This window comes from Culex pipiens, chromosome 3, assembly GCF_016801865.2.
Source record: "Culex pipiens pallens isolate TS chromosome 3, TS_CPP_V2, whole genome shotgun sequence".
In the NCBI taxonomy this organism is placed as follows: Eukaryota; Metazoa; Arthropoda; class Insecta; order Diptera; family Culicidae; genus Culex; species Culex pipiens.
In genome coordinates this window covers 169007782-169034863 of record NC_068939.1, presented here as the reverse complement: position 1 = coordinate 169034863, position 27082 = coordinate 169007782, and the positions used below count along the sequence as shown (strand labels likewise).

The following is a 27082-nucleotide window of genomic DNA, read 5'->3' as shown; positions in this document are numbered from 1 at the left end:
ACTCGACCTCAGTCTTCGATAACCGGTCGAAGCTTATGGACGTGTTTCTTCTACTCTAGTTTAAAAATCTTAAGCCAGTCTGTCATCACAACAAAAAAGAAGCAACTTGCAATTGGCAGCATCACAGTTTTTATTTAAGGAAGTCATTTAATTTAGTAATCACAACTAATCTGTAAAGCAAGCAAAGAGGAAACCGGCAAACATCTTCCTTACAACGATTTTTTACAACAAAAAAAAAGTAAGGTGACGACTGCAGTTTTGGTGGTCCATCGGCACAGCATCGCACTATCTATTTCGTGTCACGGAGTCAACAACCTGACAAGATATCCAGCGCGAGAGAGCCCGCGTGAGAACATCTGAGGACTTTCAGTGCCGGCCCCCCAAAAAAATAAGAAAGAGCGAGACCTGTGAATTGTCTCGAAGAGCGAAGAAAATACGTCCATTGTGTGTTGTGGAAAAAGGCACTTGTGTAAAGTAAAAATTAGTGCATCGATTGAATGAGTATGAAAAGTGTGAAAATTGTGAACTTTGTGTGAGTGAACGTAACGTTTGAATTGTTTTTGAGGAAAATTCCACACAATAAATAAAAAGTGAATCTCTCTGCGGAGTGCAAAACAACAGCTTGCCATGCAAATCGCAGCAAGCCGGGTTGACTGCTTTCTATAAATATTCGGCGTGTGTTTAAGTTTCGATCTGTCGCCGCAAATTGAAGCTACAAACTGTGTGCGAGGTGTGCGTCAAGAGGAGGAATCTTGTTTATCGCGCGGACAACACCGTCGTCGTTGTCGTTTGGGAAGAAATTGTTCACCGGACTCGGGACAGGACTCTGAATCTGTTTCGAAGAAAAACTTGTGATCAACACCGACGGCTGAAAGTCATCACACACATCTAGTGAGCACTGAGAGATTCTAACGCGAAGCTTCGTGAAACTTCAGGTAAGTGTCTACTTGGATGGGATTTTTGACTAATTTGAGGATTTAAAAGCCAAATAACATCAGCAGATTTAGTTTGTTGATGTCAAAACAAACCAAAAAGAACAAGAACAGACGACAAAACATAATTCCCAATTGGGTCCAATTTGGGCATGCATAAAGCGTGTATTTGCGTAGTGTACACGTACGAGTTTATTGATTTAGTCTGACTGCAGTGACATCTCTGCAGCTCGCACATGATTTTGGACGAAGCAGGCGCTGGACATTCTTCGCTTCTGGCTTGATTGTTATTAATGGCGCCTTCAATTCTCAATGCTTGCTGTGGGAATCGAGTAAATGAGTTTGTTACAAGCTCGAGTAAAAAAATATTTGAAATTTCAAATTCAGCGGAAAATTTTATTTGCAAATCATTATGGAAGCCACATTCGTTCGTTACGTCCAAGTTCAAGTTCACCCGAATTTGGCTAAGGACTTATAAACCAAAAATAGATTTTTTCGCATGTGTTACGTTTTGGTGCCCGTTTACGGACGTCATCCAAAAAGTTGTAGTCACATTGTGTGCTCTAATAACGTTGATGATCGAATTATTCAGCATTCCTGTTTCAAATTTTCACTCGAAAACTCCGACTTGCAACTTCCAGCTGATTTATGAGTAATCTCAGCTTTTTCGCCAGATAAAGATTACTCACAAAATAGCACACTAAAAATAGCCCCTGGACCACAAGCGCACTCTCTCTGCTCAAATCGGAAATGAAGCCCGTTAAAACCCGTAAAACGGTTATCATCGTGCTAAACGCCACCACACAACACCCCGCCCGTCTTGTTGACCCCGTTATCATTGGAAGGTGAAGCCACCCGCTGATAGGGGCGCCTTAACGGGAGAGCGAGCGTGTTTGTAGACATGGTTTACAACCTGCTGCCTGTCTCGTATCAGCGGCGGCTGACGAAGAAATTACCATCTCCAGGAGAGGTGACTTGAGCCTGAATCATCCGATCGGTGAGTGACCGAGCCTCGCGGGAGTCGAAGCAGGCGGGATTGTGCGGGAAGGACGTGATTTTTTCAACTTTTCGTTGGCCGGTTGTGAAATTATGGGGAAATTGGCGCTTATGCAGCTTATTTTATCTTATCTGATAAAATTTAACAAATAAATTAATAACGGAAATTAAATATCATCTTCAAAATATAGTTTGATTTTTTTAGAGACCGGCTACGAAATTATGGCAAAATAAAGTCTTCATCAGACCAGTGCTAAAAGTACAATAAAGTGATGAAATCAGAGTAAACTTGGATCCCATGTTCTCTCATCTTCAAAATAAAGTTTAATTGTTCAGAACATCTTTGTCAGGCCGGCTACGAAGTTATGAAAAAAAACTGGTCTTCTCAGTCGTGCGCTCAAATAGCTTGTCCTAGTTCCAGACATTAAAAAGTTCAATTAATTGATGAGTAGTTTTGAGAGTTTAAACAACTTCCGTATGCTGGCTACGAAATTTTGAGAAAATTAAGTCCGGACATTAAAAACTTCAATAAATTAATGAAATTTGAGTAATTTTGGATTGCTTGTTCTCTCATCTTCAAAATAATGCTTGAATTGTTATTTGTTTAAGCATATTTTCAACCCAAATACTTCAAAAATATGTGTTGCATATCTCCTGGACGACCCCTTCAAATTGCAATTATTTCGGCGTACTCGCTTGAAGCCAAAACAAAACTGATAAGTCACCTCCTCTGCCCTCCCGCGAATTGTTGGTCTTGGCACACTTAAAAAAAAGCGTTTACCAACAAGATAACAAAATTTAAAAACTGCATCAAATATTGGTCTAAAAGGCACAAATTTCCCCCTTTTTTCACCCCAAAAAAAAGGTTGAAAGCAACAACAAACCGCCAATAATTTAATTGGGTTGAGATATGGAAGCCCCGAATAAACGAAAAGAACGACGGCAACAACCAGCTCTTTTTTTTTTTTATTGCGGCGTTTCAACAGTTGATAAGTGCCGAAATTGACTTTTAAATGCCCTTTCGCGCGGTGGGTGATTGAGCACGTGTTTTTGGAGTTACACACACTGGGCAATCGTTTGGGGAAATGACCACCACGTTATCAGTAAATTTTGGCATAATTTAAAAATAATGTGTGTTTTTGAGGTGGTGTATTTTTGAGTCAACTATCACCGGGCACACGAGCGTTTTTTTCGCGGGGGATCTTGTCCGATTTGGTGAAATTTGTTGTGCAACAGAAAATTTACTTTTTTTAATGTTATCTTGATGAATGTTTAATTTCTATTGTTTACAGTTTGTTCCGAGATTCGAACCCGAACTCTTTGGTTGATAGTCTTACTCTTTCGTACTGCGCCACGAGATTTGCCTTTTATATCGCTCACTGAGCAGGGCGGCCACTCAAGTCGGAAAAAATCAGGAGTTCGCAAGAATATAAAAAAAGGGGAAAAAGTTGAGAATTTATAGTTTTTCATCAAAAAATCGGCAAAAGTGGGGAATCCTTGTTCAATTGTTTAAAATTATAGTCTTACTTTAATTCCAATCCAATTGCACTTATTTTGTTTAGTTTTGAGCACTTATCTTATAATCAATTTAGAAAAAGCCTAATTTCAGCGAGTTAAAGCAGTTAAAGGTAGATTTTCCTTTATCGGAAAACATAAATTTTCACATGAAATCCAAACGTTTTTCACGTTGAATGCAACACAATGAAATGAAAACAGCGTGTTTCTTCAGAAAAAAAAAAAATAATCTGAGTATCATGCATTTTTTTGGTTTTTCTCAGGCTGCCTTCTAAAATTTTGTGGACATTGATATTTTGTTCTAAAATTGATTTTTTTTTAATGAAGTTGACAGTATTTTTATATTTTCAACTGCATTAAAAAAATCCAGCTTCATTAGAATTCATGCTTTACCTGTCTTTTTGAGGGAAATTTTTGAAGAGACAAATTCTTTAAAAATATTGTTATGCCCTAAATTCAATATACCTTTAATGAATTTTACTGACTGACAACTTGACAACAAATCAACATTTATTTTTAGAATAAAATATCAAAATCAGCAAAAAAAAACAAAAAAGGAGCCTTGATAAAAAAAAAATCACATGAATTTTTAAAAATTTTGAATTTGTTTGAAAGAATAAGGCAGTCTACATATATTTACTTTTACATATATTTTTTGAAAAAAAAAAAATCCAGAATAAAATTATTGAAATCAACTTTTTGTATGTTTTTTTTATATTTTATAGTTTTTATTTTTTTGTGTAAATTTGCTGTTAAGTTTTATTCTTATAAAAAACAGTCAACAGCTTTTTTCAAATATATTTAGAAAATTTTGTTCGAGATTGAAGTTGCCTATTTTATAAAGAGTTTTCGATTTGAAACATTTTTTGTGGGTTAGCTATTCCTATTGTTTGAGGATCTGTAAAAGTTGGAAAAAAGTCGGAATTTTTATAATGAAATTTAAGTGGGCCACCCTGCCATCTTGTAAAGCTGTGAAGGTGAGATGATTTTGACATTTTTTTTGGCATAATAACTTACTTGGGATGTCGGTAGCTTGGATGTCATTGAATGGAAGCGGTGTTTGTTTTGGGTGCATAACAATTGGTTTTTGGGCTCATTTTAAAATTTTGCGATAAATGTTGCAGCCAAGAATAGCTTTTAAATATTCCATTTAAAAGTTTGGCTCTTAATTGCTTCTGACAAAACATCCAGCGTGTTCAAAACTGGTCTAAAATTTAAAATCGTTTAGACAAGTTTTAAAAATGCTGTTTCTTTTGTATATTTTGTAGTTGATCAGAAATTTGCACGTATCAATGCTCCAAAGAAAGCATTGCAATTGCACCGCGATGCAATTTATCACGAATCGCCGGCGGAACCTTATCCCATTTATGCTGCGAGGCCACAGCCCATCAATAACGAAATTGGTAACGCCCTTGCGAAACTGCATTAATTTATCGCTTTCACGCTTTGTCGGTATCGCCGCCAAGATCTGCGCGCGCCCCTGAAGCAAGCGCAGCAACTTTGTAAACTCCCGGACGAGGAGCATAAAGTGCGCGGAACCCACGCAGCGATCCCCATAAATTGGGATCAGGTCGAACTTGCCCCCTTCAAGACCATAAACGTGAAGTGGGTGAAGATTAGCTGCGTAGGCCGTTTTGATACCGTCGCCGCAGGATGAAAAATGAGCAATAATTCAATTAGTTCGGATCGCGCGAATAATGACCTCCGCGGCGAAGAAAGTACCCTAAATGCGCAATAGCCGTAGCCAACTGCGATCGCGATCGCGCACACCTGTTTCAGCTAACCCATAACTGTACACACACTACCGTTTAGATGACTAATCGAAGCCGGAATAAACGCGCGCTGAACCGCAAGTCCTTCAACTTGCGATCGTTCTCGATCGCGAAATTTTACGTGTCACGTCACAATACCTGAACGCGCTGAATAATTCATGAGCGCCGTCGGGGTACGCACATGCTGTGCACCGCCTACTTCCTACCGCCGTCGCGTTGACAGCTAGTTGATCGGATCGAATCGGACGCCAACGGAACTCACGAGACTTTAGCACGTTCTGTGCGAAAACCTGAATCTGTCGAGTAGCAGCAAACGCAATTTGGTGCGCCGTGTCAACGGCCTAACTGAATTGCCGTATTGTTTATTATTGCCGGAATGACAGCGCTCTTTTTGGTCTTCCCGATACTTAGGTTTAAACCAAACCATTCGATTCGGAACTCCACTGAATTGAACTGGAAAGCGAAAGTCGGAAGTGAATCATCAGTCGGCAATCGTAGTTGTCGTCAAAGACCTTGGTACACTTGCATGTCACAGTATACACAAATCGTTACTAAACGAAGCAAGCCTTGGCCAAGAATGCGCTGCATCCCATTACGAGTTGCGTTGTAGTAGGCCACTACTGGTTGACATTTGCTGGAGCGATTTATATTTTCCGATTCTCTTTTTAGAGAAGAAGAAGGTCGCGATCGCAGGGTCACACAGACGCCCTTGTTTCCTTCTAGAAGTTGGCTCACAAAAAGTACCCACCCCAAAGTGCATCGTTCTAAAGTAAATCTCGTGCCGCAAACAAATTTGCCGACGGTCAACACACCGGCGTCTAATTTCGGCTCGACAAACTCTCTCGCCCAGTCCGCTTGACAACAAACGGCGGGACGCTCGAGCTACTTGATAAGATACAGGCGCGACGGCGTGAGAGACCTACAGTCAAGAAGCGTCATCCATAGCCTAACAAAAACTGACTAATGGTGTGTGGTGTAGTCTATCCCATGCCTACTGCGGCTACGTGTGTTGAGCGACTGCCAAATTTTGGTTCAGCCGAGTTGTCGCCTCTTCCTTCTTCTCTCGGTCTACTTGGTAGAGTGCACCCCTCCTGTGCAGACATGTGACTGGTGCGTGATCACAAAACTGGTTGGGTTGCTGCGATGATTTTTCGATTTTCGAGACCCGCATTCGAGGCGCCATGGCCGCGTGTTGTAAGACAAGCGGGTAGCAACAGTTGAGGAGAAGTTCGCGCTTGGTAGTTTAATGTTTTTAAGAGCAACTTCAGAGATAGTTTTTGACAAATATTTGAAGTAAAAATAACTAATAAAAAAATGACAATTCATCACTTTGAACAAACGAAAAATAAAGATAATAATAGCATTTTGTTGTGCTCTAAACAGCGACTTGTTTGTAGGAACTTCAAAATTAACAGTGTTTTTTTGCAAAAATTTGAAACATGCAAAAAAAATTAAATACCGACATTTTTCCACTAGGAGAAGGTAAACTAATTTTGTAAATATTAAATAATATGTGTTTTTGAAACATTCAAAAAAATCTCCAAATTTATAGGCAATTTCAGTTGAACCAATTTCATATAAAATGTGAAAACTTGTGATTCGAATTCAGTATAAAATGCAATATAAATCGATAATTTTATGAACAATACTATATTTAACGAATTTCAGGCAAAATTCCGACTTTTTAACAATTTTACCTAAAATTTATATGTATTTTGTTAAAAAGCCTAAAAACTAGTTAACTAAATATAAACATTGATTTTTTTTCTTGAAAACTATATCATCAACCTTAGTGATGGTTCATTTAACGTAAAAATAAAGTTTGAACACCTTTCATCTGATTTTAACAAGAAATTTTTTAACAAGGAATTTAAAATGAGAATTTTTAACGTAACTATTTTTTTGAACAAAATAGAAAAAACTTTTTTCATAAATAGTGCATGGACTTTGTGTGGCCTACCCCAGTACATGTTTTAAAAATAATAATCTTGAGAAAAACCTTTCCAGTTGGGAAATATTGCAAAAAAAAAATAATTCCTATCAAAGTCACCCCGGTTTACGGTATCGTTTGAAAAATATGAAAACGCAAAAACAAAAAAATAATGGAATAATTCTGATATTAGATAGGTACTTTTTACAAATTTTTAAAAAATCAACAAAATATATTCACAAAAGCTTCTTAAATAAAACAAGACAAGTCTTGATTTTAATTTAAATTTTAAAGTGAAGAGTTAACCCTCAACACATAAAAAAATTGTGTGTAATATTACTTAAAATTAAAATTGCCCTTTAGGCAATCTTCGATTTGAGAATTCCCAAAAAATCAATTTTTCAACCAACTTTAGATCTACAAAAAGCATTCGAAAGAAGAACTTAATAATATTTTTGATAAATTGAGGGTTTGGTGATTGTTTAATGTAATTTTGGTAATGTTTTGAAAATGACATTTTTTAAGGTGTGTGTTTTTCACACACTGTTTATGTCAAAATTAGTATACAGTATTTTTTAATTATATTTAACGTATTTTGATGGAATTTGTAATATGTTGTTTTAACAAAAAAAATATGAAAAATACTTAAAACATCAAAAATCAGAAAACAAAACCCTAAAAAAAGAAATACAGATTTTTGTAGAGCAAAAATGACGCTCTTAATGACCTCCTGAGCACGAGAAATATAAAAGAAAACATGCAAAAAATGGGCAGAACAGGGTTAATTAAATAGTGAAAAAATAAATTACATAGATAAGCTGAAAATTTCACCGTGCTGATGTAATTATCTGTTGTAAAATTTTCTGTTTCTGATGTAAAATTATTTGTTTTGTTTGGCAAAAAACTCACCAGATATTTTGTGTCAGAAAAAACGTAAAACTGGGTTGAATAACATCAACAAGGAGAAATATTCATCTTTTCCATATAATTTTATTTTTCCAAATCATACTGAAAAATATATATGTAAAATTAAATAAACAAAGAGGTAAATTTACGCCTGAAATTTCTTTAACTCCCTTTTTTTAAACGTCTTCACAGTGTATAAAAATGTTGTCAAATAAATGCTTGTCGGTCAATGTTTGTTTGCTAAACCGTATTATTTGCACGTGAAGTCGTAAATTGTTGTAATTTGCAGAGAACTTTCAAAAAGATTATATCTTTGTAGGATTTTTTTTCCATTTATCAGCAATGACCAACTTTCAAAGATTTTGCGAAAAAATAAATATTTACAGCTTTTTTTCTTTTTGTTATAATTTTTGCATAGTAACTGGTGTGAAAGATTTTTATTAAGAAATATTTCAAAAAGACATGGTTTAAAATTGAGAATTTGGAGCAAATTTAAATACGGTCTCAAAAATCCTTCAACTGAATACTGGTAAGATATTAAAATATCTTCAAAAAAATAGCATTCAAGGGTTAACATTTAAAGTAAAGGAACAAGAATGCAAAAATCTGCCCCAAGATTGGATTTGTTTTTCTTCTTTTATTTTGCTTGACTGTTTTGTGATATGTACCTAATTACTCCCAAACAGGTTTTGGGTTATTTTATGCAATTTGGTTTTCTTCACCGCTCCAAAAGTTGCAAAAAACGGTGTTTATTTTAGCTTTTTGTTTTTTGTTTGAGGTTGTCATTTTCAATTAAAGACGCTAAATAACCTGCTGATATTATTTTTTTAAACACAGTTTTTATGCAGTTAATTTGTGATATCATTTTATTGTTTTTGAGTAAAATTTTAAATGTTATCATTTTTCAACATCCAACAAATTTTTCAGATCATGACATCCTTGGACCCTTAGTTAAATCAAAACGCCCCATCAGCGCAAGGGGGCCCCCTTGCTGATGACAATCAGTTCAAGCTAATTTGTACCAATTCTGTTCGGCCTCGAGAAATCTCTCCGCCTCTTCGCGCGGTTACATATAATCGCCGCATAAATCATCGCCTCTGCTGCATGCGTCTCGAGACGGTGCACTCAGTTACTTTGAAAGAAGTTGATTTTGTTTAAATTTTACTACTTACGATAAAACAAGAACAGATTTCAATTTAAATATTCATAAATTTATTTGAAAACACCAAATTCAAATTTAATTATTAAAAAAAATAAAAAAAATGAAACTGAGTGTAAAATGCCAAAGCCTTACCCAAAGTATGCTCCGCACAGTTGCCAGACACAATTGTAAGTCATGCACACTCTCCAAACACTGTCCAAGAGATTTTCATCGACAAACAGTACGTGGGCGATGCCCACAGCATGTATGCTGCAATTTATTAATATTTCATTTACACACATAATTTCCGGCTAGCCCTGCGTGCGTGGCGGCACAACCAGTCTCAACGGGTTGGAAAAACCTGAACCCAGAGATCACGCCTACTTGGTTGTCGGCCGGTTTTTTGCTTGATTTGAACCCTTTCTCCCAGTCGCGCGGCCTACCTGGATTGGGCGGTTGAAATAGCTCAAGTGGGTTGTCCCACCCACTTGTTAAATTTGACGTTGCATTCTGCTAGGTCAGTTACTTGAAGACATTAATTTTCAAAAGTACCACCATAAATTGCTTTGATCTGTTCAATTAAAACGTAATGACCTTCTCTTGGATCTCATCCAAGTAAAAAGACGAAAATAGTCTCTTTCAGAAATTTCCGATGATCTAACGCCCGATCACATCCCTTAAGACTAAGTTTAGATCTAGAACCGCGCCACGTGCACCGTCAAGGACCGATTGTGGCCTACATCGTAATTTTTCCAACTCACTTTCCCTGCCCTGTTTTGGCCCACTTGTGTGTTTACGAGTGAATGAAAAGCGAAAATCGGACACACCTCCCTCGGCTCGGCTGCGCCGCGTGGAGGCTCAGTTATGAAACGTACTTACATTGCTTACTTGTGTGATAAATATAACTGACACGCGAAACTACCGACCGCCATTATCTAATAGAATCTATTCCGAAGTGGACGTAAACAACTCAACCGGCGAATCTTCGCGCGGTCAGCTGACTTAAGGTCACATCCCCAACGAATCAAAGCAACGAATCGCGAGCCGCAGCAGGCCATGATTCTACAAACGTGATTCTCGGCGGAGTTTAGTGAACCACCGCGAACCGGCCGCGAGACAATCGCAGTAGCCCATGACCAGCGAGCCTCTTATCGCCGTTTTGGGGGTTGATGGATGTGCAAGGCTGTCCGAGAACCGCCGCCAAAAGTGTGTCAAAATTTCGGGATCACTGGCTGCGCCGATCGACGATCATCTTTTTTTTTTGTTTTGTTTTTGTACCCTCGCTGCCCGCTGCTGCTAGAAAGATCCGCCGTTTGACGTCAATGGTCGAATCAGACAAGCTGAATGAATTCGAGAATCATTCATGCGCCCGAAGTGTGGCGCTTCGACACAGCGATGAACACAAATCGGGAGGATCACTCGGCCGGCGCATGATGCGAGGCTGATCGTGGCTTCAAAGTATACTTCTTTACAAATCGAACATTGTCCCATTGCCAAATGGGAAGGTCAACGCCAACAGTGCCCTTCCTGATCGTCTATATTTGTTGCACGGTACTCCGTGCATTCTGCACTTCAACCTGATAGTGCCAGACGCAGTGTTATCTATCCAAAGTCCTGCCACGATCGTAAATACTGCAAAATTTCTGTGTGCTGAATCAACTCGGTCCCTTTCCATGTTGACAAAACCGGCTTGCCTTCTTTCCCCGTCGGTTTCTTCAGTTTGCTGCATCCAAGTAGGCGCATCACGCCGTCCCTGCGTGATCGCTGCGCTACACCCAAAGCTGAACGTCGCGCCGCTAGGCGTGAACAAATGTTCACGCGTTTCGTGGCAAGCCCTTGTTTGGGTGTAGGCCCAGCACTTGCTTTCTTCGCCGCCTGCTGCGATTATCAGAGTTGTCCGGTCCGGTTGACCGGCATGAATTCGATTAGCTTTTCGGGGTTCGCTTCTCGATGGTTCTCTTGGGCCTCTTGTCGTTGGATCTGGTTGACCCTCCGGAGGCCATCTTTTTCCAGATTGACATTTTCGATCCATGTGTGGACGGCTGTTAATTGGTAGTGAAATCGATTCAACGAATTGAGTTTTTCGGCCTTGGTCAAGTTGTTATTATCATACATTACGCGATAATTGCTCATTGAAATCGGTTTCTGTATTTTCCTGGTTTTGATCATGAAGCGTGATCAAACTTACAATCTCTTATGAAAAAAAAAAGATTCAGTTAAATCAATTTTTTAAACCCCCTTAAATGTCAAATTTGCTTTGCTTTAAGACAGTAATTGTTGTGGATTTTGACAGGATTTCGTCAATCATCAATCAATCAATCAATCAAATGACGTCACGGCACAGACAGGCAGACCAAAATTTAATTTCAAATTTATCAATCCACAATGTAACGGTCAATTTAAGTGATTTAAACTCAACAATATTGATGCTCAACTTTTTAAGGGTATAACGGAGACTTTCCGCGGTAGTTTGAAACAAGTTTCGTTTGAAGCTGGATAGTTTTTGAGAATGTCAAAGGTCTAGAATACGCGCCCTAACCATATTTGTGACCAATGCAACACCAATTTTGTTGTTACGCCAACCAACAAATCATAATCGAAGCAACCTTGCGTTAACCAAGCAAATGTCAATGAAAAGTGCTTCTCACTTGCAGAAACTCTGCGCCTGCTAAGAATATTTGCGCTACTTTTTAAAAGACCCCAAAAAATAAAAGTCTCGAGTTTTTTTTGAAAAGGTCCTATAAACAAAATTTTCACTTTTTGCTTTTTGGGTGTTTTTGAATACCCCTGACTCAAGGCGGTTCTAAAAACACCCAAAAAGCAAAAATTGAAAATTTTGTTTATAGGACCTTTTCAAAAAAAAGTCGAGAAGTATAAACACGACGCGAAGAGTGTGATGAAAACAAAGAAACTCATTTTTTTCGCTGAATTAGCGCCATCTGTCGGTGGCGCTTTCGCGTAACATTTTTGACATTGCATTGCACTGAATAGATAGGTTAATTGCGGGTTCGTTCGAGTGCCGCCGCCACTATTCAAGGATTCAAGAAAGCATTCCGTTCTACCTGATCTCACTCGCTTCACCACTTTCCCGTGAGATTTAAATCTGAAACTGGCCGACTAGGTGGCACCACCACCTCCTCCTTCACGGCGACATCTCTTTCTCTATACTGGTTGGTAGTATAAATTGTATCGGACACATTTCATTGGCGTGTGGGGACGATTACTCTATATATACCGGTCACGAGCGTTTCTGGCCGAAGAAATGGGATGTTTTCCAAGGTGTTTTGCGACTTGGGAATGGTTTTTTTTTGGGGACTTCTTATTAATAAAATTTGTTTTTATTTTGCGAATTACGAATGCATCCAGTGACGTCAATTCCTTGCAAGTTGATTAATTCTACGAGGGGCTGGCACTTGCTCACGACCACCAGGATCCCTCGCGTTCTTGACTTAATTACACTTTCAAGAACACTCCCACGCAACGGCAACTCATCAAAGTTGCTCGACCCTTGAGAATGACCCAAAAGAAGAACGTAAACGTCGGCGTCTGTCGACGGCGGCGATCCTAGTAGTCTGTGCATACGATCGGCATAGCCAACTGCGCCCCGGTTGTTTCTTTCTCTAGTTGTGTGCCATTCATATTTTTAGAAATTTAAAATAAAAATCAAACCAGACATAATCCGGTTCGCGGTTGACTAACCCATGCGGTGCGTCGTCCCGATCAGCTGTTGGGCCTAACTCGAGCAGTATTGCAAGGTTAGGTTCTGATGCAATGCGACCTTGGTATTGCCGAAGGGGGAATTCTGCCCCCAAGGGAAAGCGAGCGAATGGTGTCGCGAATTAAAACCTACCAAAAACAACCGGCTTATCGGCCGGGGTTATCAACGTGATCGACTCCCACACTAGTCAATAGCAATTTATTTTTAGACAAAAAAACAACTTGGCGTTGCACTATCAGCTCGCGATTAGAACCTCGGTGACCCCGGACGCTCTGGACCGTAGGACGCCTCCACGTGCCACGGTAGTGGCAGAAGAAATTGCATCCCAGCTGGCGCTGCCAACAAAGTCACCCTTGACGAGACGATCTGTCAACAAATGAAGCTGGAAATCCTGCTGCAAAGGCGTGCGCGCCAGCCAACTTGGATCTGACGTCTGTTTATCTTGCTCGCGGTTTTACGACCTGCAAATAGAGAAAGTGACGGTCGTCGTCGCAAACCCACATTTGGTGGTGCATTTTCCGCCAATTTGACGAAAGTTTAATTTTCGCTGGAAGTCACCCTGAGCGCGCCATCTGTGTCCGCGAAACGGCGCTGCCAAGAAATGTTTCTATTTTTGGGATGCTGAAAAAAAAAATACTTTTCCTTGAAAGGTTACTTCGCGTGTGGGACACCAAAATCGCTTGCATTATTGCACAAATTTGCAACGCAATTTCCTTTATACAGAAAAAATGAGGCAAAAAGTTGATTGATAATACGATCGTAACAAAAAAAAAACTGTTAATAATAATGCTCTTAATTGGTGCCTCTCCTTGGGGGGAGCATCAGGGTTAACACCGGCGCCCATTATCGGCGCAGGAAGTTGAAAAGGGCAGTCGTTTTGTGCGCGCGTTGAGCGCGATAATGCTCAGGTACAGTCCAGACTGGATTATCCGAAGTCCTCGGACAAATTTCATTTCGGGTAATTCAAACTTCGAATGATCGAATTTAAAAAAATCTGTGTCTTGTTTTGGGGTTTGAGCTCCAATATGACCCCAAATTACTCTACACACCAAATCAGAAGTACCCCTCAATAAGGGTTCTATCTACCCTTTATCTGTCAACACAAGGTAAACAAACCCTTTTTGAGGGTTACTTCCACCTTTTTTTCAAGTTTACCCGTCGTTACCCTTTTGCAAAGGGTTACCATCGGTAAACTTGAAAAAAAGGATGGAAGTAACCCTCAAAAAAAGTTTTGTGTTGACAGATAAAGGAACCCTTTTTGAGGGATATTTCTGATTTTGAGTGTAAAGTGATTTGGAAATTTTAAATCCAAGATTGCGGCCAAAATTGCGGTGATGAAATATTGAGAATTGCACTAAGTGTTGTAACAGGCAATTAACTACTCAAATTTGACTGAAATTGGGTCGCAGAACTCGAATAAAAAAAAAAACCTAAAAAGTTAGAAATTTATATTAAAATTTCCCCTTTTTCTCGAGCTTGTTTTATCCATTGGATATCAGACCTTTTCCCTTGCCATCAATATCATATTGACAGCAGTTACATAAGAGTATGAAGAAACGGTCGTTAACCCATGACGCACTTGTAATTCTCTTGAGCGCCACTGTAATTGATATGTTCCATATTTTATCCACCACTTGACTCATCTGCCCTGAAGATCTGGGCATCCGAACTAAGCGCACGCAAACGCACAGAAAGTGCAAGTGTTCAAGTTGCGCGCTGTCATCCAATCGGCCATCTGTTGAGTCTTGTTTCAAGCTTATAAAAGTATGAATTTTAAGATTTTGCGTTATGAAAGATGAATTTCCAAGCAGACCATTGTCTTTTGCAAGCAGAACATAACCAAACTTTTCGGCACCCTCAGCAAACGTCAAATCCATACAAATTGCTGCCGGATCTTTTTCCAGATCTCTCCCGGGAAAGATCCGGCAGCAATTTTCTATAGTTTGACGTTTGCGGAGGGTACCAAAAAAAAAGGTAAACAAATCACTTCGTGCATCAGCTTTTTTTCAAATGACCAAGTTCCACGGATTGCTGGGATTGCGTCACGAAGGATTTTCCCGCAGCGCAGTGTCAACAACTGACAGCTGATCTCCGTGGTACAGTCCGTGGCCTCCTGTGATGCGTTATCACCACGAGGTCGCACAAAGTGGTAGGACCCGTTTGGCACGTTTGCCTGATGGAGGAGCGCCACCCTCGAGCTATCAGTCATCCGGACACAACGTGCTGCTACTCTACTCCTGGTTGATGTTAATCGCTGGGCTGCTGCGATTAGAACCGCAATCAGCAGGCTTTCCCGGCGTGATCGCTGATTAGAGATTTTTTCTAAATTACTCTTCTTCCTTGAGGGCAAAGTGGCAATGTGGAAGATGATTCGAAAGCAGCCAGTCTACCTCAAGTGTGGTGTGGAATTTATGACTTGGATGGCACTCAAGTTTACATGAGTCTATACGGAAGTGGCCTCTAGTCGGCCAAGTGCACCGTACCTTGGAGAGACTTTCTATCCTTCGAAAAAAACAACAACTCAAAAGCATCTCAAAAAAGGTGGCAGCCACTTTAAAAACCCTGCATCTAGGCCGTTGAACAAACACGTGTGTAAAACACACACGTCTGACCTTTTGAGACGCTCAGTCTCAAGACTCGCTTGTGAATAGATATTACATTTCACATCCGTTCTCTGAGCGGTGTAGGTAGGCAGATGAGCGCTACGGAATCTGGAGCATGGTCACCACCGTTTCTGACAGGGATTACAATAACCAGCGTTGGATCATTTTTTTTCCTCACCCGAGCATAGTAGGCGGTTTCCGTGGAGACGCGCGGTGAGTCATGGCGTAAGCGACCATGCGCCTCCCTCACAAGTTGAGACAATGCAGCTGCACACAGAAATGCCCTTAAAATGACACTAGCAGCTGATTTGCGTAAAGTGCCGAATGATGGATGATGTTTGGTGGACGCCGACATCGTTCTGACAGGTCGGATTCGCTTGACGCATTAGCGCTGCTTGGCAACGAACTCACCGCTTGCTTTTTTTAAAGATTTTATGAAAAATTTACCACCTTGATGGTGGCGTGAGCGAAAATGTCAACGCGCTGGCCGGGTTGTTTATCCTCTTTGCCAGCTGTTGATTTTCCACCGTGAAAAAATCGGGTCATTGGAACGGTTTATGATTTATGATTATTATTTTTTTGGCATGTTTTTTCAAGTGTCACAGCCGATGGAAATTTCCCCCTAATCGCTGACGCGATTGCTCAATTTGATAGCATAAGATTGACGACAGAAAACAATGATATGATCAGTAGTTGTAGGGTGCTTATGAATGAATCCAAAGTAAACACTGGCCCGCTTGGATTAGTAATCGAAGTTACGTGAAATCGTAGCAATCGGCTATAACTTGCGCATTTAGCTGGAAGATGTGTTTAATTGATTTCACGGAAGCTTGCCGTGACGCGCAAAGGATGAGCTCAAAGTTTAGGCATTTGTTTGGAGTTGAATTCCTGTGTAGACAGTTGATGACGCAAGAGATTTTTAGTGATAGTTTAGTCATTAATTAAACATTATTTTAAAAGAAGGACCCATTCGTTCTAACAATTACAAAATTTTCAGATAATAAATCTAAACATGAATCCAAAATTTAAACGCCACTTTCGACTTAGCTTCAGAAATTAATTTGTAGGATTAACATTTTACTGTAAAACATAAAAAGTACAGAAGGGGAACAGCATCTAATTCCAGCGTGTCTCTAATGTTGCCATATCAGCACTTTGTTTTTCAATTACAGCACATTAAAAGAGTTTTCAACTGAAATCGAGTGATAAATAGCCCAATAAGAAGCAAGCAAGTTTTTATATATATTTTTTTTTTGCAAAATTAGTTGTTTAAATAGTGAAAATCAGCAAATTGGATGGAGTTAGGAGCGAGTGCTTGACCTGCCAAACATACGAGAATTTCCCCTATATAATCAATTATCCAAATTCTTGATTATCCGAAGGTCTTCAAAAGAACCTCGGATAACCGGATATTTTTTATTTTCTTATTTTCAACATTAAATTCTAATCAGCGATCCCAAATTGGTTGAAATCAAGCGGTCGTTTATTTTCTAAGTACAGTTTACACTCGATTATCCGTAGTTTCGTTTATCTGAAGTTCGATTATCTGAAAGTTTGTATGAGACATCAGATCGAATCATAAACAACAACAAAAATAGTTTTCGTATTTTTTTTAATTTTCTTACTTTTAACATCAAATTCAAGATCTGCGACCACATTTTAGTCAAATTTTAGTTTTCATACGATGCCTTTTAGCATTCCAAACACATTTTTCAGTAAGTCACCATCGCCATTTTGGCCGCCATCTTGGATTAAAAAAATCAAAATCACTTTAGAGCATGTTTAGGGTCATATTCAAGCTCAACAAACAAAAACAAGACAAGTTTTGATACTTTCGATTGACTTTATTCCCGATTTGCCCCAGTAGCAGTGGTACACAAATCACCAAATTCTAATCTTACAACAATTCCATTTGAAAAGAGCATAAAAGCGTAAAAAAAGTTCTCCGATCGGGATCAACATTTTCTGGGGGTTTTTTGGCCAAAATATTTAGACTCTTGCTAGATTAGTAGTGTTAAATCAACTGCACTGCCCATGTTCACATGAATGTCCCATATGCAAAAACAACAAGCTGAGAAAAACGCATTTGAAGTTTGTCCCACACATAAGGCTACGTGTTAAGTTTTCACGAAAAAACTGGATTTCCTCCTGATTTGTAGAACAAAGTACTGGATGTTATAGGCTCTTTTGAAAGAGCACACGATTTTGAACCAAACTGCATCAATAACTCAAAAGTGATGAAAATGCATATGGGACATTTATGCGATCATGGGCAGTGCAGGCTATGCAGAATATTACTTATTTTTGTATTTTCAGTCAAATAAAGACTTTTTATTCTTTTTACAAATTTTGAAATAAGATGAAAAATAAATCATCAATATTTTACAAATTTTTGATAATAGAATTTAGCAATTTTCGTCTTAATTTATTTTTAAATAAACCCTGAAATTTAAAATTTAGGTTTCTGAAATATTTTCAAGTTTTTACTATACATAAAAAAATAAAAAAAAACTTCTCACAAAATACTTGAAAACATTTTAATTTTCATTATTTGCAGCAGCCAAACTTTGAATGGATTTTCTTATAATCTTTCAATTACGAAAAATATTGAATCGACTGTAGGCTATGCAGAATATTACTTATTCATGTATTTTCAATCAAATAAAGACTTTTTATTCTTTTTACAAATTTTGAACCTTGAAGAAAAAAAAATCATCAGTATTTTACAAATTTTTGGTGATAGAATGTAGCACTTATGATAGTTTTCGTCTTAATTTTTTGAAAATCGGCCCTAAAATTTAAAATATTTTCAAGGTTTTACTATATATTAAATACAAACATAAAATGAAAAAACATTTGAAAACATAAGGAATATAATTTTCATAATTTGCAGCAGCTAAAATATGAATGGATTTTCTTTTAAGAAACAAGAAAAAAATAAGTGATGTTGTTGTTGTTTTTTTCAGTCCGATGAATGCATGCAAGATTATAAAGACAATCACACCGTCTTTGAAGACTGAATACTAATATAGATTTTTAAGCGAAGATAGCGTTAGGAATGGTGAACGCCCGAAATGTCAAAATCACGCAGTGGTACCAACATTACAAAGAAGTGTGCCATGGCATGACAGCCAAACTTTTTTTCTAAAGTTGGTACTACTGCGCGATTTTGACATTTCGGGCGTTCACCATTCCTAACGCTATCTTCGCTTAAAAATCTGGATATTAAACGGGAAAAAGACTGAACATGCTTCAAGAAATAATCTTGTCAATATGTATGTTTGCAGTACATCCGAAAACCCCAGAAAATGTTTTACAAAAAATAAACCGACCAGCCCTACTGCGTTGTGTTTACCGCAGATAGGATTCTGATAATTGATCACATTTCACAGAATCTGCAGGGGAGGAAGGATGCGTGCACATACCGTACCAAACGCTTTTATAGAAACTCTCGAAAAAAATATTATACCTCGAATGATCTTATGAGAACACATAATATTATCAACTAATGAAGTTTATTTTCTCTCCCCTCTTCCAGCAATTACCCCCGCTCGGTGAATGCCAGCCTTCGCCGAGATGCTGGTATCGCAGAGCCCGCCGGTGTACAACTACTCGCTAACCGACTACATCGCCAAACAGTCGACCCGCTGCCGGCCGGCGTCCCTGCAGCTAACGCCACCTCCGTTGCGCCGTCAACCGACGCCGTTCAACCCGTTGCACGTGCCGCCTACGACTAAAATGCCCGCCTCGCCGCGGCGATCCTGCCTGGTGGTGCGTCCGGAAGATCTGAGCCCCGAGGAGGAGCGGCCCGAGCTGGAGCTGGACAGCCCGACGTCGCCGGATGGGCACGATCGGCGCTGCAAGAAGAAGGTGGTGTTCGCGGACGATCAGGGCGGGCAGTTGACGCACGTGCGCTTCATGAAGGAACCGTCGTACATGCCGCCGACGTGGAGTTTGCAGTTTCTGGCGCACGTCACCCAGGGCATGATCAGTCCGGTGCCGCAGGAGCAGTGGATGGTGGACTTTCGGCAGCCGGCCAGCGCGTACTTGGAGTTCCGGCAGAAGGTCGAGGAGAAGAACGTGTCGCTGGAGAATGTGATTATTAAGGAGACGGAACATTTGATCGTTGGGACGGTCAAGGTGAAAAACATTAGCTTCCACAAGGAGGTGGTGGTGCGATCGTCCTGCGACGGCTGGAAAACCCACGAGGACACGTACTGCAACTACACGGTGGTGAGTGGTTCAATGTCAGACGGTAATCCGGAATGACCTTTAGCCGTCGCGTGTGATTTGTAATTGAATCCCAAAATGAATCTAATCCAATTTTTTGGGTTTCTCTCTCTCTGTCTCTGTTGAAACGCAGGTTGGGAGCGGTGCCGCGTCCGCCTACACCGTGCACGATACCTTCTCCTTCAAGATTACTCTTCCCCCTAAGTCGAGGCGGATTGAGTTCTGCGTTTGCTTCAAATGTGATATCGGCGAGTTCTGGGACAACCATGACGTGAGTTGACTAGTCTTGATTTTTTGAGCTTTATTTTAAAAAAGAAAATTTTACAACTAGGGTCACAACTATTCGCTCACGAACCGGGTGATGCCACGCCAGGAGACCAGCATCTTCTTCCCGCCACACAGTGCCTTTAACAACAACAGCAGTCACAACAGCAACAACAACTCCAGTACAAACAACAACAGCAGCAGCTTAAGCAACTGTGCGGACTCGCCGCACGTGGACCCTAGCGCTGAGCTGGACACGTGGCGCCACATGAGCGCGGAGAACCATACCGGACCTTACTGGTAAATTTTTGCACACACACAAAACAAAAAGAAGGTCGTCAAAGTGTCTCTTGTCTTGTCTTGGCACACAGACAACGGAAAACTAATAACCATTTGTAAAAACGAAAAAAACTCAGTTCAAAAAAAAAAATAGCAAAATGGGAAGCAGAGAAGTAACTTTCGATTTGTGCCCGACTGATTGGAAATGCCAAACTTCTTACAAATCCATTTTACAAATTGAAAGTAGAGTTACTACAAATTAGCTACAAACAAAAAAAAAGGCAGATACATTGCGATTCAAGCAAAACAAACAAAATGTGTTAAGTGTGTACAAAAATTTTCAAAAGCCGCTCCATAGGTTAAGGCAGATCAAGCCCCACTCTCATCACTCTGATATTATTGATAAGCTCCACACAAATCAAAAACAAAACAAAAAATATCATCGAGAATGAGCGAGTGAGCGAGAGACTCATTTAGTGTCGCAGCGATTCAAAACAAACAAAAAAAAAAAACCACGCGAAGCACAGCCCAAAAGCGCGCACAGAAAGGTAACCCCATCGTTTCTATTCTGCAACAAAGTGTGTTCGTACCCAAGATCAGTTTTCAACCCCACCCGCCCTCGAATTGGATCTCATCCCGCACAAATCCCTCCAAGTTGTACGTGTGCGTGCGTATGAGTGTATGTGTGCTTGCTTCACTAACACTAACCCTACTATCCCATTGCTTCACATTTAATCCGCCGCAAACGTTCAAATTTTAGGAAAGTACCGAAAATCGTACTCAAACGACACACTTAACCTAAAAAAAAAAAGTAAAATTGGCTCTTTTCGTAGACAATTTGTTTGAACATTTTTCTCTTCCCGTGTATTGCCTTTTAACTAAAGAATCCCAATTAAATACTAACAAAACAAAAAAACTAACAACGGTCCAGCCGGTCACGTGTTCGATCGCAGTAAGCAATCAAAAGTGGTGTTGTTCTTCGCCCAGTGTCGGCAGCATGCAGCAGTGGCGGGAAGCGTCAAGGCAAACTAGATTACAAACTATAGGACTCTGCGCGCAAGTGAGCCTGAGATGGTTCATTTGCGCGATCGCTGACCGCGGTTGAGGGGACGCCATGACCTTGCGAGGTCAAGTTGGAAGATTCCGGTTTTCTTGGTTTCGGACCATATTTTTGTCACAAAATTTTGGATTTTTTTTATTACTTATTTTGTTTTTCCATTCCATATGTCAAAAAGTGCTATGAAAATATTCGATAAATTTGTTGACATCGGCAAACACTATTCAGAAAAAATCCTCAAATTTTTAATAATATTTTGTGAAAAAAATATCAATTTTGTCAAACTTAACCTAATTTATTAGTTTTTTTTTATTTTTTGATTATTGCGCAATTCTCACTAACTTGGACTTCGCACTAAATTATTGCTTTCGATCGCACTATTGCGACTTGTCAAGCTGGCTTGGGAAATTTTTATTTTCTCAAAAAATGATCAAAGCGAGCCTATGTTGCTCACCTGTCAATTGCAATTTTAAAGTGCGAATGTCCAGTTTGGTGGAAACTGCGACTGGAAATGTAAATAAACAACTGCTGGTTGCCTAGTTTTTGGAAATTTTGTTGTCAAAAGTGCGAGAGAAAAGTGCGGGCCAAATCCAAGTTACAGTGCAAGGATCAATAATTCTATAGCATTTCGCAAATTATTTCGACTGTTCAGAAAAAATTTAAACATGAAAAATCATATTATTTTATTTCACATTTTATTACTTAAATGTGCATTCCAAAAACAAGTATTTTCAATTTAAAAAACAAAAAAATGGGCTTTGTTTTTTAGACTGCGAGTTTCGAATATGACTGATACTAAATGAACCAAAATTACATATCTAGGATTTTTTTCAAATTTTTTTTATGGTAAATGTATTTCTATTAGAGCATGAACAGTCGGTTCAAAAAGTACTTAAGGGAGCATTCTTTTATTAGGTAACGCAGTTGGGTGGGGGAGGCTGGAGGGGTGGAGGCCGTGTTACGCTCCATACAATATTTTTAAAATTTGTATGGAAATTATGTTACGAGGGGGGGGGGGGGGGGGTTCTAAAAATCCGATTTTTGCGTTACGTAATAAAAGAACGCTTCCTTATTTTGGTATATTACAAAAAAAAAAGTTTTCTTATAAATTTTTAGCAAAATTGTATTTTTTTTGTTTGCTTAGCCTTAAATTTAAATAAATTCTGTTAAAAAAAAAAAATCTTAAGAAATTCTCTTAATTTATCTATTTTTTATTCGCTCAAACTTTTTGGGAGTCTTTTCTATGACAAAAGAAGCCATTTTGTGTCATTGGTTCACCCATACAATGGTACGTAAATTTTCAAAAATAGGTATAGATTTGAATTTACTGATCGGTTTAGTGCCTTCGGCAAAGTTGTAGGTATTGGTGAGGACTATTCAGAAAAAAAACAAGGAAATTTCCCGAGATTTTTTTTTTATTTTTTTGTGTTTTTTTTTCGAAAAATAGAATTTTTACTAATTTTTTTTTTCGTTTAAATGTAGTTTAATGAGTTTTTAACGCTAATCAAGTTTTCAATCGAAAAGTACTTAACAGATTTTGTGATGAAGTGCATCATTTTCATGAGCCACTTTAAGTAAAATTTAAACTGAATTATTTAAAGGTGCTCATTCCTAGAACTATTTTTTACGAAAAGTTTGCAAAATTTTCAATAGACCTTTGATTGCTGAAATACAGTCCAGACTCGATTATTCGAAGTTCGATTATCCGAAGGTTTGTTGGAGACTTCAGATAATCGAGTCACGAATATTTTTTTCGTGTTTTTTTTTTCATTTTCATGTTTTTAACTAATATCAAATTCTAGTTCTGTGACTTAATTTTAGTCAAATTTAAATAGTTGGTTGCCTATTAAATAACAAAATGCAATTTTCAATATTTTACCAACGCCATTTAGGCCACCATCTTGAATTTTAAAATTTAGCCTAGTTTAGGAATCAAACTTAAGCTCGACAATCAAAAATAAGACAAATTTTTTTTTTAATTGCGTGATTCGATTATCCAAAGTATTTTTTCCGAGGCCTTCGGATAATCGAGTCTGGACTGTACAGCGAATGAAAGAAAAAGAAAAAAGAAAACTGAAGTTTTTTTTACTCATCCAAACAACCTTAAATTTTCTAGTGCAGATTATTCGAAGGTTTGTATGGGACTTCAGATAATCAAATTATAAACAAAAACAATATTTTTTTCGCTTTTGTATTTATTTTTTTGCTTTTTACATCAAATTCGAGCTCTGCGACCTCATTTTAGTGAAATTTGAGTGGTGAATTGTCTATTTAATTACAAAATGTATTATTTAAATATTTCATCGACGCCATTTTGGCCACCATCCCCGATTTTTTTTTAATTCTAGATTTGTCATTTGTGACATATTCTGATCTCCTAGATTTTTGTTTTCAAATTTTTTGAATTAGGACTGATGTTTCTAAAAGGTTTTTTTTCAATATTTTTCTCTTTTCCTGTCATTCAAGAATGATGAAACGGCCCATTTTACATCGCCAAAAATAACAAAACTGGAAAGCATTCATGCTGTTAAGATCAACTTTTCAGGACTTTTTTCGAAAAGTATTACTTTTCGATACTGTATCGATTTTTTTTTAATTTGAATAACAAGCCATCATTTTTCCGAAATTACCGAATTACCGAATAACAAGCCATAATTTAAATTTTTCAATAAGAAAAGCCATGGAAAATTCATTATACAGCAGTACACTGCCCGTGCCAGTATGAATGTCACAAATGCCAAAAAAAAACACTTTGTTGAATATTTGCAACGGCTCTATGTGACCAAAAACTGATTTTAAAAATCGAGTGTTTTTTAAGAGTTTAACCTTTTTACTGTCCTGGTCACAATAACAAATTTTACGGAATAATCTGAATTTAATAATACTGAAAAGAAATCTGAAAAAAAAAACACTAGATGGCGGCAACGAATCATTTAGAATTCAGCTACAACTTATTCGGAGTCGCAGAACTCGAATTAGATTTAATAAATGAGAAAAACAAAAATAAGAAAACAATTCACATTAATGCTGGACTGTGTTTTCCGGTGTTTTCGCTGTTTTCATACCACTTCTGTATGGAAAGCTTCCAAATTCGAATGGTGACTTGTATGTAGAAACCAATGATGCAAAATCTCTCCTTCGGACATGAGATACAAGTGGACAAAAATTTAAGTCAATTTTATGCGAAAAGCTACATAACTGCTCCAAAGTCCTTATCAGCAAGTGCAATAAACCCAAAAAGAGGAAACCGCTCAGATAAGACCTTGTTTGCGTGACTCATCCCGCTGCCGCGGGTTAAGCTTTCGTTGTTACCTGCTTGTTTAAACTTTGTATTAATTACACAGTACTGGATAAGGGGGTCACCCGATACACGGGATCAGGAAATTCGATCGTGCGTTCGCGATTGTTCGCGTTATTACAGAATAAGCGAGAAAAAAGAACCTGTTTCTTATGAACGCAGTTTTTATCGATTTGTGGTTGACTGAGCGCGCGATTCATCACTGCTCCTGTCTGGAATACTCCCCTGCTGCGATGATGCAATTTGGTGGGGAGACATTATTGAATTATGGATGTGGGATGAAAAACGATAGCGCCTACTATGTAACAGTGTATCGATATCGGAAGCAAGTTGTCACCTGCGCCGCGCAGCGAAACAGTTACGTTAATTTGTCTAACCGAACGTTATAATAGCAGTAGGCGTAGCACGCAGCACCGGTCAACGATCGCACAGCACACTTTGATTCATCATCGCGCACCGTATTACCTAGTATCTCATCTGAAATGTGGTGGTTCTGTGTACTAACCCTTTTATGTCCCGTTTTGGTCCGCAACCAGTTTGGCGAAAATATCTAACCAATTCCGTTCAATTTCTCCCCTCCACCCTTTTTTTACAGTTTAAAAGACAGCAACTTCAACGAGGACACGCGCCTGGAGCGGCCCCGCCGACTGTCCACCCCGGATGTCGTAGATTCGGTGGCGCGAACGTTCAACGGCGTGATTCCGCCGCCCTCGCCGATGCGCCGCAGCACGTCCTGCGGGGACGAAATGATGACGCGGGGTGCGCGAACCGCCCGCAGCACCGGCCGCAACTACCTGATCCGGGAGTGCAAGGACGGCGACAACCTGCTGGCCAACCTGATGAACCTGCGCAGCATCATGCTCGGCCAGCAGAGCCAGCAGGTGTGATTAGGTGGAACAGCTTTTTGTACAAATCGCGCGTACCTAAGCAAACTCAACAGTTCATACTCGTACTAGTGCACTCTGCGACAAACTTTACACCATCTACAAAGGATTCTAGCTTGAGTTGTTCTTTTTTTAACTATCTGTGTAAGCTTTGAAACCAGTTATTGTTGATATTATTTAATGAGCAGGAGAAAACATTTTATTTACGTGAGGTGAGACACAGGAACCGCGTGCCGGAAGCAACATCACACAGTAGGCACGGCTTCCTCTTCGAGCGCCGACGAGTGGCTGTGCCCGGCATGGCCTACTGGGTGGGGCCGCCAGCGAGGCTCACTAGCCCGTTACTAACCTATATATTTATTTATTATTTGACTACTAGCTGGGCAACCCTTCTAGTAGGCCATGCCGCGGCACAGAGCACTCTTGTCGGCCATAAAATCGTGATTCAAACTGAAGTAAGCAAGGAGACAAAAAGATATTGAACAAACCTTAAATGGAAGGGAAAGAAACTAGAAATTCAAACAAAAGTCAAAAACAAAACACGAAAAATACTAGCAAAAGAGGACAGGGAAGAGAAGAAGAAGAAGAAAAAAACGGAAACCAAAAGACTGATTGTGTCCACAAATTATATTAATTTGCATGCAAGAGAAGCGAAAGCGAAACAAAAAGAGGAAACGTGCGATTGATCGAGAATCGAGAAAGTGAATCCAAAAGTGAGAAAACAGTCAACCGGAGAGGAACACACACACACCAACACCGTCAGCAAGTCTCCCTTACTTTCATTTAACAACCGTAACACTAAATGTCGAATTAGAGAGGCAAACTGAAACGCCAATGAGAATAAATTGTGTAAAATACTTTTTTTTCTTCTAAAAAACATGAATCGAAGACGGCCATATAATCTTTAGGGCGATCACAAGTCATCTTCACAATATTGTAAGAGAAGCAGCTAAAGGAGAAAAGTGCAAATTTGTGGTAAAATTGGCATTTTAGCAAAGCGCTGAAACTTCATTTCACTTTTCGAAACTATCTTCTTCCTACTGTAGCTTTACGACTTCTTCTTTACTTTTTTTCGTTTAACCTTTAGCTCAAATATTTAGTTCACTTTTTTTCCCTCTTACAAAAAAACTCTGCTTACAACGAATCTTCACTTTAAATCACAAAGTTCTTTTAAGGTTTTTGTTTAAATGTTGTGAAGAGAGCGAGAAGATGAAATTAGCGCGGCCTCGCGAGACCGCGTGCCTTGTACATAGTAGATTTACGCAAAAAAATCAAAACGGTCACACCTAGTTGTAAGCAAAACACAGAACCAACTATTTATCATTGCTACAACACAACATACTGATTCATACTGATATACATATTGATCTGCCGTGAAACCGCAACGTTACGATTTTGCTTTGCGCAGCATGTGGCTTGAAGAAGGATCAAAACATGTGCAACTGATTGATACACTTGATAAACTATTAATTTTAAACGAGCATATTATTGTCTAGTGGATAGCTTAGCTTGTAACAAGATCACTGTGAGATGAATAAAACAATCTTTTTTTAATAA

At 39.0% G+C, this 27082-nt stretch overlaps 1 protein-coding gene across 1 annotated transcript; it reads left to right on the top strand.

The window, feature by feature from the left end:
* Positions 1-27082, top strand: LOC120426336 (protein phosphatase 1 regulatory subunit 3C-B). The gene is made up of 5 exons (XM_039591096.2): positions 1-935; positions 19052-19746; positions 19877-20014; positions 20075-20307; positions 25237-27082. The coding sequence occupies exons 2-5, from the start codon at positions 19072-19074 to the stop codon at positions 25526-25528; spliced, it is 1338 nt and encodes a 445-aa protein (XP_039447030.1). The 5' UTR covers positions 1-935; positions 19052-19071; the 3' UTR covers positions 25529-27082.